At 37.4% G+C, this 15,528-nt stretch overlaps 1 protein-coding gene across 3 annotated transcripts in view; it reads left to right on the top strand.

Annotated features, from left to right (window-relative positions):
* The window catches only part of RBM33 (RNA binding motif protein 33), a 153,733-nt gene extending 140,739 nt beyond the window's left edge, over window positions 1–12,994 (top strand). For 2 of the 3 annotated variants that reach the window (XM_037891082.2, XM_037891081.2), the window contains exons 18-19: window positions 5,632–5,720; window positions 5,939–12,994. In XM_037891082.2, the coding sequence (XP_037747010.1) occupies window positions 5,632–5,720; window positions 5,939–5,987 (138 nt within the window). In that variant the 3' untranslated portion in view covers window positions 5,988–12,994. The remainder of the gene's footprint in view (window positions 1–5,631; window positions 5,721–5,938) is intronic. The other variant, XR_006289124.1, reaches the window with a different exon arrangement.
* The last annotated feature ends 2,534 nt before the right edge of the window (window positions 12,995–15,528 follow it).

Raw genomic sequence — 15,528 nt, 5'->3', positions numbered from 1 at the left:
TAGCTAACACATTTTCTCAGCATTTCTTTGAAGGGAATAAAGGTTCTTTGCCCCACCCCCCACATCCAGGGTGAAATTTTAGGGGTTGTTTGTCAATGAACCCCTTGTATATATTGCAGTATGTCCTTCACACTTAAATTTTAATATTTAAAGCCATGCAGTAAATTTCAATAAAGCTCCAAGACATGTAGCATGTCTCCCTCACAAGGCTATACAAATAAGGACTATTGACCCACATCTTGTATCTAGGGGGGCAGCCTTTAATATTTGACTCCTCATTTCCAATAGATGGATCCCTTCCAGTAGTAATACCTGTGCTTGTACCATTCTATGCTCTTCTTCATTCCAGGAGGCACCAGCAGCAGTGAGAAACTATAAGAAACAGTGTCAGTTTTATAATATTGGTACCATTGTGAAATAGCTATTGTTCAGGAATGTGGTTCTGACTGAATGGCCCCATTCTGTTGGAGAGGACTGAAAGGAAGAGAAAATGAGGGGAGACCACAGAGAAAATTGAGCAGGGAAACTACAATAAGGGACAAGAGAGTGGGAAGTTACAGGTTAAAGCGGGGAGGGAACAGGAAAATGAACGAAATCTCAAGTATTTCTCGTTGGGTCTGATTCTCATTTATACTACAGCCCTTTTACATTGCTGTGGTAATTAAAGGGGCCCTAAAGTGAGCATAATTTACACTGCTAGCATGGTCTTAATGTAAATGAGAATCAGGCCCATCAAGATTTCTTAGTAACAGTTTTGGGAAGGAGGGGTTCTCAGTGCTGTCCACTAGCTTGAAGAATTTGTGCTGAAGTTCTATATTACAAATATACTGTAATCCTTATAATAATTTAGGAAAAAAGTTTGTCTAATGTAGCAAATGTGATCCATTTGCAGATCTTTTCAAAAACCATTTAATTTACACCTCCATTCTTGTTACTGCGAATAGTTACTTTATATGCTGTATGGGCAGAAGAAACATGTTGAAATCATCATGCCTGTTGCTGTTTTTTAAACAACTGTCCAACCTGAAGAGCCTGTCTAGCCCCTGCAGTCAAGTTATTTTCCCTATTTTTTGGTACAAAACTTTTTCATGCTTTCCCATAATCAAAGTGCCATTGTGACATTAATGTCATGTTTGCGATTTAATTTTAATATGTAACAACTGAGGATTTTAACAAACTGGTGTTTTTAGTTAAAGATTGTGTATAATATACGATATGAATAGAAAATGCTGTAGTGTATGATGGGAACATCATATCCTTGTGAAGAAAGTTTCATGTTTGAAGTATATACATACGTTGTATGTAGAAACGTGAATACTTTCCTGTTAAATTGAATGTTTTTCTGTGTTCATGGAAATGTCTTACTGAAAGATTACTATTATTTTCCTATTAATGTTCCATAAGTAGGTTACCTAAATCGTAAAAGAAAAAATTAAAGTAACAGCCTTACCTCACTGGTGCCAGTGTAGTTTTCTGTTGTAATCGAAATGCGTCTTTAAACATGCCCTAAATACTCAATGAACTTCAGACATTTATGCTTCATGCATATCCTATGAGGGAAAACCCCCAAAACCCTCAGTGGAAACATTCATGCAAGTTTACACTCAGATTCTGGGACACAGGTAGAATAAAAGGCATACTAGAAGCAGTGTCATGGTCCCTCCTCTAGTTTAGGGCTGTTGCCGCAATTATGCTCATGGTTGACAACATAAGGATTACCTTTAGCTGACTGATTTTTTTTTTCTTTCCTTGGGATTGCCACCTAGTCATGGAATTTTGGGGTCAGGTGTCTTCAGTTATTATTTTTTCTTCCCTTATTCTTTATGGGACATCACAAATGGTGATGGATATGATACACTTGCCATTCTGAGGAAGTTGTCTGTTAAGCAGACCTACCTGGATTCTCCTGGTATAACATGTGGTCCATTACACACCTGCCTTATTCCTGCCTCACAGTGAAAGTGAAATTAAGTTATTCATGAAAATAGAAGTTTTTACCCTACTGTCAGGGAGAGTCAGTATGCAATGATTGTCACAGTCACCCCTCACTTTTGACCATTTCCCCTTTTGTGTGCTCCAGGAGTCATGTTAACATATATGCCTATGCTCATCATTGTTTTGACTTTTAGCACAAACACACTTGACCACATTCCAAGGTACACATCTTTCATGCTTAAGTTGTTCATTTTTTGTCCTTCCTTGTTTGCACACCTTACCTCTACAATTGGGCCATTGATGCTTTAATGCCATCTTCTTTGCCTTAGATGGTAAAATAGTAGTCTAGGATCCATTTTGCAGGGGGAGTTTCAGTATTTTGATAGAAAACAAAAAAGCTTGATGTATTTGTCAACCAGTTAAAGTGAGGAGACATCATTACACTGCCTTGCAGTTCTTCACTGAGAGAAATAGTGAAGACCACGCTACACTACCTAGCATAAAACTCTGATATCCCCTGCTAAGTTAAGAACTATGAAGAATTTAAAGAATGAATTTATTCAAGGCAGAATACACTGTCCCCGCTTGCTGTAAAGGTATAGCTCTTTTTAGCTGGTAATGAACAGTGACAAGAAAAAGCAATAATTTTGTCTAGAAACTCCCGAGAATGATGCTGCTCGCTCCCTGCTTTGAAATATTCTGGAAAAATCTGGGGTGTGGAAGGCTATTTAATTTTTTTTTAAAATTCTATTTTGTAAAAGAGCAAAGAGTTACATCTTACATCCTCCAAATTGTCTGAAGCAGCAAATCTGAATAGTTTTCCTGAAACTTTGAAAATGCTCCTTTAATATAAAGCAAAGGAAAAAAGTGAATGTGCAAGTACCCATTACATGGCACTGGCTACACTGCTGTCCTTGAGCAGCAGAGATAAATGGAGAGCCTCTTGCAGCTACCACACAGGAGCACAGGCAGCATTTACTTGAGATCAAGTGAGGAAACAGCCGTTCAGAGCCATGCTGGCTACATGTGTTTGGTTTTCTCACCGCATTCTAAGGATAGTAGTGGGTTGCCATGTGTCTAGCTGTAGGAGAGATCTAGACCCATTTTTAGAGATGCTCCATTCAGCAATGGGGATTGGAATTTGCAGTCAGGTACTAATCACAGAATTGCGAAGCACAACAGACTGAATAAAATGCACAGAAAAGGAGCCCTACGGTCTTTTCCTGGTTACTTCTCTGTAATACAAAAAAAGGTGATAAGTGCTTTACAGAAACCCAAAAAGATAAAATCCCTGCTCCAGACAGCTTGCAATACAATCTAAGGGTATGTCTATACTGTCTACACCCCAGAAAAAGTGTGTTCTTAACTCAGGTTACTAACCTGCATCAGCAAACTCAGCTTGAAATAGAAGTGAAGACATGGCAGCTCAAGTGAGCTTGAGTTAAAACCTATAGTTGAGTCTGGGGGAGAACTCGACCAGCTAACTGGAGTTAAAAGCCATGTTTCCATGTCTTCACTCCTGTTTTAACAATTCTAACTGCTGGTAACTGGACACCCGAGGCCCTGCCCTTGCCTCACCTCTTCCTCCCCCGGCCAAAGCCCCCCCGCCCCCCCCACAGGCCCCGCCCCCAACACTTGCTCCTCTTTCCTCTTCCCCCTGTTGCTTGCTGGATCGTCTCAAGGAGGCAGCTCTGGCTGAGCAGGGACTGGTGCAGGGTAATGACCCGGCACCTCCCCCTGGTAACCAGATTTTTGGTTTGGGTGCCATTTAGGGTTGCCAGTTCCCCTTTTCGACTGGACTTTCCGGTCAAAAACCGGGCACCTGGCAACCCTAAATGGCACCTGGACACAGAAGCCAAAAACCCAACTGTCCGGGTAAAGGCCAGACAGGTGGCAACCATAGTTTGAACCCGAGTTCACTAATGTGTGTTACTTAACCTGAGTTAAGAATACATTTTTGTGTGTGTGTGCAGAGTAGACCTGCCCTTAGACATGATGTAGTGATACAGTGACAATCAGTGGAACAGAGTGAGGAAGAACAATTGTTACAGTAGTAAGATAACGTGTTGATTCTGTTTTAGATTGTGCATGTCTTGAAGTTTTGTTGTGTAAGATGATATTCCAGCCTTTATGGATGTGTCTACACTGCAATGTAAGGCCAAGGTTAGTCGAAATGAGTTAGCAAACCCTGGGTTTATTAACCTAGGGCTTGAGCATCTACATTTATTTGTAACCCCAGCATAGGAATTGTTAAACCCTGGCTCCCAGCCTGGCGCTCTTGTGTCTACACTGTATTATGAAGGCCTGAGTCCAGCTACAAATATCTGAGACTTTCTAGTGCCCTCCCAAAATGTGACTGCTTTCGCACTTTGTTGATGATGGATTGTGGGAAGACTTGACTGTCCATTAAACTTGACTGTCCAGAGGACAAAGAAAGTCTGTCTGTGGGGTTGTGGTATATTTTTGGTGGACTTTCAGCGCCAAAGTCCAGCGGGGCTGCATCTACACTGCAAAGCAATAAGACTTAACCCTGGCTCCCAGCTTGACTCGGGCTCGGACCCTCCACCCCCATGGAGTCCTGGGACTCCAGGTCCGAGCCCTGGGTTTATATTGCAGTGTAGACTTACTCTTAGTTTGAAAAAAAATAATTCCCAGAAACATCTTTATTGGTGTGCTGCAAATTGGGATTAATATTTTTAAGTATAGTTTTATCAATCCCCATGAAAGTTGAAGGGTGCCTTACATACAGTCTCTTCAATTAAATCTTCCCTCTCCCAACTTGAACATAACTCTGGACTTCATAGGTTGTATATTGGTCTTTGGAGAAAGGGAAGTGGGGCAGATCTTCTTTTAGGTGAGTCTCCGGTCATGCTGAACATATGTCACATTCATATTTATGAATCAGTAGCTGCTTATTATGCACATCATGTGTAAATATATTTTTTTACATTTCTCAGGTTTCTTCCAGTTGTGTTCTACATGAAAAGTTTGCCATTATAATAATTAAAATGCTAGTTCGTAACTTTTGTTTCTCATCTGAACTGGCAATCAGGAGTTACCAAAGCACTGTAACTATTGTATTTCAGTTCATTCTATAAATTTCCCCTAATGTCTGTCAAAAGCCAGTTCTATACATTTTTATGAAAATAGAGGGAGTGTGGTCAAGTGGTTACAGCACATGGCTTGATGTCAGGAGATCTGGTTCCGTCACTCTTTCTTGTGTGTACCCCTGATCCTTCAATCTGATCCCCAAGCCTAGACCCCCTCACCTGGGCCCGTGTGGATACTCCCAATGAAGTTAGTGGGGCTCTTTACAGATGCTATGGTCCATCCACATGGATCAGATTGAAGGGTTAGGCTCTAAACTTCAACAAGATACTTAAGCATCTCTGCCTCAGTTTTCCCATCTGTACAATTGTAAGTTTGGACTCTAATCTCTTCTCTTGGAAAGCTCCAGTGCGTTTCCAACTTGATTTCTGACTGAAAGCTCTGCATATAGAACAACAGGGAACTCCAGTTTCACATCTCAGCTATGTAAATAATATTAACAGTCTAATTCCCTTTTACAGGCCAATAAGCGTTTCTGGTAACAGAAAAATTACCAGTTTTGCAATGTCTCTGAAGCAAAGATAATGAGATTTTTTTGTAGAAAGTGATCACGTCTGAGAAAATAACTGTGCTTTTTGTCTTCCATAGAGTTTACAGATGCTTCCTCAGCAACGGAAAGCCATAGCGAAATTTAAGGAACCAGCACATGCGTTAGCATTTCAACAGAAATTCCACAGGTAAATATTTAGCCATTGCTTCATTCTTTAGTTTATCTGCCCTCTTTATAAGCTGAAATCATGGTCTCCTATGAGAGCTTCATATTCAAGTCCATATTCAAATGTATATTTTACTATTGACCTTCATAAACCCTTGTTTTCTACTCTCCATACATATAGTAGTAGAAGTTTGTATGCCGAATGAAGAATATGCTAACTATTTCTTTAACATTTTACAGGCATATGATAGATCTGTCCCACATTAACGTGGCATTGATAGTTGAGTGAGCATAGCTGATCACGCTAATAGAAGCATGCTGTGGAGCTATACAGGGAGAAGATACAAAGGCAAAACCATCAGGATCTGAAGTCTTTTCAGTTTACAGTCTTTCTTTAACTGCTCTGTAGAACTACAGAAAGTAACAAGATTTCCTCAAGATAAGCTGAACTTAAGAGGATCTAGCAAAGTGGAGTTTGAGTTCGATTTCTTCACATTCGGTTGAAACCCCATGGAACTGCAGATTTTTTTTCAAAGTGCTTACAATGCATGTAGACATTGTTCTTCAAGATTGTACTGTGTGATCACAGTGACTTGAGTTGAGAAAAAGAACACTTACATTGAAAAATTTAAAAAGTTTCTTCATAGCAAAGAATATTTGATAATGGTTGCTCTTATCTTCAGTGAAGGGTATTTAAATGAAAACTCACTTCTCTAAACAAAACACACACACGTATGTTGTTCCTCTGAGAAGATAAAAGATGCATTCTTACATAGATTTAAGACGTGGTCTACTTGATTGATGATGATATTTTGAAAGGCTTTGGAGGTGACACAGGAAGGCTGTAGTTTCTGTGTTTGTAAATACGTTAGATCGGTTTTTGCATCTTCTAGTCTGACACACATTCCCTCTTTACTCCCTTCCCCCTCCCTTTGTGAAATGAAAACACTTTGTAGGAATAACATTGCTACATTTCCCCCCATAGTTTAAAATGAAGGATCTTGGTCTTCACTTTCAATAGCATAATGGGGTAGTTTACTCCAAGTAGTAATTTATTACAGTTTAGATTGTTTTTTAAATGGGATTGCAAGATACAAAGAAAAAGTGAAACACTTATGCTCATTTTAAAAATAGGGTGACACAGAGAAAGTGGTACGTTCCCAACGGTGTTTCTTTGTGCCACTGTTGCAGAGTACGCTTCCTCTTAATCTTTGTCGATTGGTATTTTTCCTTGAGATTTATTTTGTGACTAATGCTAAACCATTAAAAAAAAAATTATAGCAAAGGCATAAGAATTGTGACATGGTGTTCCCCACAGAGATGGGATTATGAGGATGTTGTTACGCTGCTTGTGAAATTGGCAGTTCTAAAAATTATGTGCAAACATTAAAGGGGATTGCATTTTATAGTTGGTAAAATCCATTATACTTCCTTTGGGTTAGAACCATCTGGATGGTATTTCCAAAGGAACAAGTTTTCAGTTACTTTTGGACAAATTTAGCAAAATGCCATTGTTTATATCCAAGTGCAGGTTTTATGAAACATTTTCTTAGTTTTTATTTGGTGGGGCTTTCCTTCATTCTTTATTTTTAGGATATACAGTACTTTTGAGTGCTGACCTACTTTTTGAAGTGGGCACCTCTGGAAACTTCATAATCTTTGAGGATACTCAAGTAACAGAAACAGAAAAAACACTAACATGATGTAGTGAATCTGCAGGAGCTTGTGAATGGGGTCTAAACAAGTGCCAGAATATGGAAGAATGACAGTTTGAAACAAATTAGTTGCAGCAAACCGTAGCTAATATGTAAAATTTAGTGGTGATGCAGTTCACATAGGCTTTCTAATTGGCTTTCTCACAGCAGAGTTTTTTATACTGATTTCCAATTAAGTAGAAGTTACTAAAAATTAATGATTGAGCAATAAATAGTGTCTAAAGTCTCCGCGGTAAAACTGCTTTCTTTTTCCACTGACATAATATGAGAATAATGTAGTGTATTGACATTATTACAATGGGAAAATGAAAATGTTTAAGGAATAATGGTTTCTAAAGCCATTTGCATCTTAGCACCGTGTATCTTAGCAGATCGCAGTAAGATCATTAGAATACTCACATATGAAAGTGGATTTTCTCACATTTGCGTAACTCTAAATCATAACATTTGGCTCAGTGCAGCACAATTGATGATCTCTGCTCAGGACAGATCCAAGACTGGGAGTAGCAGATGTGTCAGAGATAGAAATGAGTTGGTGGGGCTGTATGTGAAGGCATGATACTTGACTTCCATGGTGCTTGGCTCTCACTAGTGCTCTTCCCTCCTCACATCCACCATTACTAAACCCCACAAATATTGTATTTTTTTATTGTTAAAAAGGAATGCTTACATCTCAGATGGGCCATTAAAGGTGGTGACGTACCCCACTGTTAAGGAACAGCTTCTCTGTGAGGGGAAGGTTGGAAAAACATCCAGAAAATAAATGGACCCAAGTGTCTGCCCATGGAAGTATGGGCCGGATGTGACTACAAATAGCTCAGTAGGCAAAGTCCAGCAGTGGGCAAGTCTGCAGCTGATCAGCTGTTCTTTTATAAGCAGATGTTGTTGGAATATGAGCTTTTTTGAGGCCTAAAGAATAGGGGCCCTATCCAAAGCCTAAAGAAGTCAATGGAAAGTCTCATACTGACTTCAGTGGGTTTTGAATCAGTTCCTAGGAGAACAACATTTGGCAACTAGAGGATTAAGAATTTTTAGTCAGGGTCTTTTAAACTTTTTCCCACATAACCATCCTGGGACACTGAAAACAAAGACATGAACAATGTCTCCTTAAACTTACCAAATAGATTGGAGCGATGTAAGCATTGTTTAATAATTGTATATATCCCTCTTTATAGACAGTTACTTTAGATGACTGCGTGTGCATAGATAGAATGCAGACATATTTGATAGTGACTGTAGCTGCTTATCACAGCAGCTGGGTATCATATGGGGACTGTGAGTATGTTCTGTATGTATGTATGTTTATATGGATACAATTATGCACATACATACATCCTGTATATTACAAATCTTTTTAACAGGATGATCTTCAAAAAAGTACAGTAGTAAGAACAACCATTAGGTTTAAGCATGCATTAAAAATGTTTCAATAAAACATATCTTCAGTAATAAACTCATAACTTAAAACTGGATTTGCTGGCAATGACCAATTTGAACAATAGCATCACAGTTTGGTTCCATTTGTTGTGGCTCCTCCCACAAAAGCAAAGGAAGTAGAGGTAAAATTAGAAGACCATGTTATTTCCATGTTCTCTTACAGCATTTCGTTAAATCTGGCCACCTTAAGTTAATTTTCTTGGAAGATCTGTTGCAACCATTATCTTGTTCTTTCTTTATCATGCATTTAAAATAAGATGCAGAATGCAAAAATTGCATTTAATATACAATGTAAATATGGAACTTTTAAAATTAAAAGATGTTACTCAAAGTGCTTACAATTCAACCACATCTTAGCTACTTGTTAGTTTTTTTGTGTTGTCTTATCTAAGTTTAATGGACTTGGTTCCATAAATGTTGATGTGTTTTTGTGTATCTCTTCAAATTTTTATAAAGATGCTAGTAAGTCAATACATATATCCTGATCTGTGTATTATTTGTTCACAAGTTTCAGAGAAACTTAAATTTAGTAATGCTATTTTAATAGGTAAATATACAATAGGTGATTATGTGGAGCCAAATATATATATATTTTCTTTTTCAGGTATCTTGTTTTGATCTTGTGGCACTTCTAAATTCATTTTACTCTATCATATCACATCTTGGCTACTAGATTGGTCTGGCCATATTATGTGTGAAATTATAGAAGAATGTTCTTAATTTCTTTAAGAAGCCTCTGTCCTTAAAGGTTAAACGGATTATACATTACACTAGGTCTTCACATTCTCATGTCAGACCAAGATTTGGGTTTGGGGGCGGGAGGGGAGAGGAGGTTCTTTTTTTGTTGTATAAGTACAAAGTGGTCGGTCTAAAGATATTGTTCTCAAAGATTGGGAGCTTGGGGTTATTTTAGTTTTTGTTGTTCAACACACAATTCAAGTTGGTGATGTTAACATTTTATTCTTTTCACAATCTCAGAGAGCAGGATGGCACACTTTGTATGATGAAAAGAAACCATTAAACATAACTGAGGAGCTTGGTAAAATCCTATGGATGGGGAGAGGCAGAAGTGCAGACCTATAGAATGTTCATAAATATAGGAATTGCTACAAAATGTTTTATAAACTATAGTGACAGATTTTTTTAATTTAGCAGGCTGATGTGGGCCAAGAATGACTGATTCATCTCCAATGTAATTGGACAAAAGATTATATTTATAAATATAGGACAAAAATAAATCTTCAACTAATAGGTTTAATTCCCATTTGGGGGTTGGTTCTGAAATTTTCTGGTTGGTTTAAGGTTGGTTTTAATTTTCACAGCTCTGCTTAAGGCCCTTTCAGTAACTAATTTACCAGATCTTCATTGGGCATCTTAATTCCTTTCATAATTGAATTCCATTGCAGAGATTTAGTCTGAAGAACTTTTACAAAACTGTAGGTATTCTCAGCATGCCTGTGTATTACTACATTATTACCTTAGGTACATTATAGCAACTAATTCTGACTACTTTGGGGAATAAATAAGAGCATTTTATTTGGTCCTGAATTTTTTTTTGAATGTTTACACAATATAGTATCTTCAGTCTGGCCAGTTTTAAAAGTTTTGCCCCTTCTAAGAAGATGCTGTGGCCACTTCCTAGAATTAGCAGAAGTAGCTGTGGGTGTTGCCTTTATCCATAGTTTGACTTTTCTGGATATGTCCTAGATTTGCGCTCCACCATACTCCTGTAGATGTTGTATTGTCCTCCCTGTTAGCACTACAATATTCTATGTATGTTTCTACCCCAAGGATATGCTTCTGGCTTCACATACTTACTGTTAGACAGGATTTTTAGTATTGGTCCTCTAGGCGTAACTTTTTTCTTTTTAGCTATTTTTGGTACTTTGATTTTTCTAGCAGCAGTGTTGGATGAAAAATAAATGTGGGGGAAGGAGGCACTAGACAGATTGAAGAAAGTCCACTAGATTTTGAGAGGAATAAATCATTAGGGTAATTTAAGGCTCTTGTTTCAATGTTACCTTTAAACCGGCTTTGATTCTGAAATGTTACTTAGCACCATTCTTTAAATATGAATCAATTCAACAGTTTTAATACTGGAAGTATTTTATCTTAAGTTAGTATTAAATCCTAAGGATTTTATGTAAGGTTTTTTGTAACCTAGTTAATTTTATCATAAAAATTGCCTACGTTTTAACTTATTCTCCACATGAGCGTAAGGTCTTATTAACAAAAACACTGATTCATATTGGATCCTCACGTATACCATCTTCTGGTATAATATGGTTGGGAAGGATCATTTGTTTTATTCTTTAGCACAACCTTTGCAGGGTAAATTTTTTTTAATTTTTTTTTTTACTCTTCAGTTTCCATTTCTGTGCTTATTTTGGTGGGAACTACATTGTCTTTTGCACTATGTAAAACTTAATGGGAAGGCTAATTTCACTGGGTCTTCAAGCACTTGCATTACTTTCTTACTTCTCAAGTTGGACACTTTATTTTTCTAACTCTAAATGGAAAGGGGTCGTTGTACATATTTCATAATTTCTCAACAGGTTTACATCAAGGATTTTTAATTTAACAGCATCCCAGTTAATTAAGCTTACACTATTTTAAATTTTATTACAGATTAAATGTAGTTTTTAAAAAAAAAGAAAAAAAACCAGTCCTGTGTACAGTTGCATAAAATATATTATGGCTGAAATAGTATCTGATTATATGGAAAATCACTGTTAAAAGAAGCATTTTACTGCTATTTTTACCTTTTTTTTTAAAATGCATTTCATAGTTCAGGCTTTTCATTGTGCATAGTAATTCTTCTAGTGTCTGACAGGTTTACTTTGCATAAATAGAAATAAAACTACTTATTTTCACTAATGAAACAATTTTTTGCAGGACTACTTTGCAGGAGATGGGGGTTTTCCGTAATTTAACTTTCAAATTAATACACATTTTCATTTACAGATACAGCAAAGACAAGACTAATGAATTTATTTACAGTTGATCATCTGTCTTTAATGGACCATATAATTCGTACTCTTAAGAAGATACACCATTAAAACAAGTCATAACATTTTATTTTTTTACCAAGTTATCCCTAGTCACCTTGGTTCCCCTCACCCTTTCTCTGTCCCCTTCCTATTTCCCCTCACTCCTAATTCACCTGCAAGAATGTTAATTCTTTACTGCTGTCTTCTCCTTGACGTTCTTCTCATCTCTGTCTACAACTTTCTCTTTCCGCCTGTGTGACAGTTGTAGTACCCGTCTCTCAGAATCATTCTCTATTCTAGTTCCCTAATACAATGCTTTGGTCGCCTGTATTGAAAGTAAATTGTACTGCTGCATCTTTCCTACAGATGTTAGTTGTAAATGTTTGAGCATAAACAGCTGCCACCCAAAGGAGGGGTCATTTTTAGAGGTTTCACACTTTAGGATGTGTTGCACATTCCAAAGGTGTAGAGAAAATATTACTTAACCATTTTGTTTCACAGCTCTTTTCCACTTAGGGGAGTGACAGCAATTTCCAGATATGCTCTAGCTTCTGTGGCATACCAGGAGATATGAGACTAATTACTAACTTTTTTTCTATCCTTTACTTTTGCAGGAGTTCTGTTCTTGAATTCAGTGATAGTAATAGTACTGTATCATTGCCACTTAGCAGTAATAAGCACCTGTCAGCACAATTCTACCTCTATTACTGTTACTGAATGTGATCCTTCCTAACCTATAAACTCTTAAGTGCTGGATAGATTTGGGTATATTGAAACTATAATTTAAAATGTACTGCTCTAATCTGGATTATGAAGCTTGTGTTTATTAGGAGTTCAGAATATAAATTCAAGAGGCGACTGTATCATGATACTGACTCCACTGTGGGTTCATCTGCTTCATGTTTTCTACTGCATCATCTACACACACTATTTTCCTTATTTCTTAAGTGTTATATGCCTGATTATACCAAGTCCTTCCATTTGCATTAGATATCCTTCGGTGGTATATGCTAGGTGTGAATGTAAAAATGAAAACACAGAAATAATGTACAAGTTCCTTATATGTGATTCCATACTTCAAATGTCAGTATGTATTTAAGTGTATTTATTGTAACTAAATTGTGTTAATAAAATATTTTTTCCTTTTCTTTGTAGCATCTTGCCTTTGTATCTTGTTCTTATGCACAACATGAACTTCACATTTGTCACAAATTACAAATACCACGTGTCATTATTATTTCTTGGTAGCGCCCACAGATGCCCAATCATACGGCAGGATCTCATGTTCTAGGCACTGCAAATGAGTAGAACAAAAAGCCAATCCATGACCCAGAGAGGCTGCAATTTAGTTTATTTTTTTAAAGACACCACAGGTGAATAAGCAGACAAAAGGGGATGGGGACAGGTGACAGTAAAAATATGGCTTTTTGCTTAAATTAGTAATCTAAATGTCAAACAGTTATGAGTGGCCACTCGCCTGACCAGTGCCAGGCAATATGTGCATAATTCAAGACCTGATACAAAGGTGTAAATGACCCCAGTATGATCACCATGGATCAGATTCTGAACATAGTTATATCAATGTAAATAGAGAGTAATTCCACTCACTTAAATATTTCAGTGTAGCAGCAATCAGAACCAGATCCTATATTCACAGTGCACTTCTCACATTTGTAGTGTGATTTTTCAAGGCACCATTATTTACATAAAAATGTGTTTTAGAGTATTGTGAAGAATGTATGTACTATAACTCACATAAGAAGGGCCCCAGTATTTTCATAATAGAAAATCAGTTTTGAGATTCAAACTGCTGCATGTGAAATAGCTTGTAAGCTTTCAATGTCATGTAGCAGCCTATAACTATTACTGAGCCTAGAACAAGAGAAAATATCCTCCAACTTCAGAATAGACTATCATGACATTTCCAAAGTCCTTAAATCACCGATACCCACAGTAGGCATTTAGTGAACACTGATTCATCGAGATCTCAGAAAGTTTAAGTAAGAAGTTCATGTAAATTAAATATCTCGGATGTACTGGATCTTATGCTTAAGTCTACAGGAATAGCCTATTGTTGGTACAAAATATTATTTAATTTTATCCAAAGTAAAATCAATTTTAAGAAGCTTGAAGACAAATGTTTACGAAGACTAATTTCGAAATCATTTGTGTAGGATGCCTGCAGTAAGGATTTGTGAAATTAAAACCCATTTGAGGTTCTTCGTCTCATACATTTCCGTACATTCCTTTCAAGCTAAAAGCTAGTTTAGAATATTTTAATGAGTTTTTACCTACACCTTTTCACAAAGATTGTACAAAGCATTAATATAATAAGTTTAGCAAGAGTATTGTTTCCATTTGTATTGTTCTGCCCACAATGTAGCTTTAAAAGGCTGAAATAAAGGGCCCACCCATATCTCTGGGCTAGACAGTTAATTCTGCCATTCTTCTTCATGATCTATTCACTTGCATCAAGCTATTTGCATTTTGATTACCTGATTTTTAGAACAGTTTCCCAATTTGTAGCACAATCAAAACTGGGAGTTGTCTGAGGGAGGGATAGGGGAAGATGGAAAAATGTTAATACATCGTTTCATTAACCTTTATCATCATTCCTTCAAGACTTTTATTCTGTTCTACAGGTTTGAAAGACTTTGGGTCCCCAATTCACTCTGAAGCAACCTTTCTATTTGAAACCATTTGCTTTAAACCAAGGGCCCAGGCAAGTATTCCTCATTAATCTGAATATAGTTCTATTGATTTCAGTAGGGCTATTCATGAGAATGAGGACGTACTCGTACGAAGGTTGCATGATTGGGCCCTATTGCATCAAGGCCACCTGCCCAAAGTTAAGTGCTGGCCCTTTTAAGAAAGCTCACATCTAAATTTGTTCTTAGATCTTTTGAACTGTCTTGCTGCTGAGGGAATTCTGCATCTGTGTGGCTGAATATCTACCCTTCAAACTAAACAAGTGTCTTCGGACTGGTCACATGGTGCTGGTGCTCCTTATCTCCAAATGTTACATTACGTTAAAAGTCAGCTAAACATACATTTACATATCTTCTCTATCTTTCTATGTAAGTTCTTGTTGCAGTTACCACAGGAAAATTGTAGCTGCAAGTGGGAAGGGAGGTTGCCAATGATAGAGAATGGGAGAAAGGAGGATCCATGAGAATCTTTCTGGTAGGATGTGATCCACACTATGAAAATTTTTGAGTCTCCTTTGGAGAGTGAATATGTCAGGTCTTCCTGTTTCTTGTCCTACATTCCACCAACTGAGTACTGTTCGAGTGACTTCTTTTCGTGCAGTTCCCTGGCCAGAACGTACTACTTCCATGAATGTGTGTGGTGGGGGTATACAGGTTTTATCAGCCTTCGTTTGGGGTGGTCGTATGACTCAATCATCTAAATCCCAAGTGAGCTACGCAGTTGTTCCCAAACGAGTGTTGATGAAACGTTTACACGATTCCACACTGTCACATATTCTGCATGGTACAGAAACTGTTTTAACAAATAGTTTTAGGGAATTTTTAAAATGTCCTTGGGACTATTTCATGAACCTGTAAAACCAGGCATCTTTGTTACCATGAATCCAAATATGCAGGGCTTGGAGGGCATGAAATTAAAATTGTAAGAGCTAGAGAACCTGTTACTTCCCTGACTCTGAACCTTGCCTGTCCTCAGCCTC

Source organism: Chelonia mydas, chromosome 2, assembly GCF_015237465.2.
Source record: "Chelonia mydas isolate rCheMyd1 chromosome 2, rCheMyd1.pri.v2, whole genome shotgun sequence".
Taxonomy (NCBI): domain Eukaryota; kingdom Metazoa; phylum Chordata; order Testudines; family Cheloniidae; genus Chelonia; species Chelonia mydas.
Note: the sequence above shows the minus strand (reverse complement) of the source record. Positions and strands in the feature narration are given on the sequence as shown.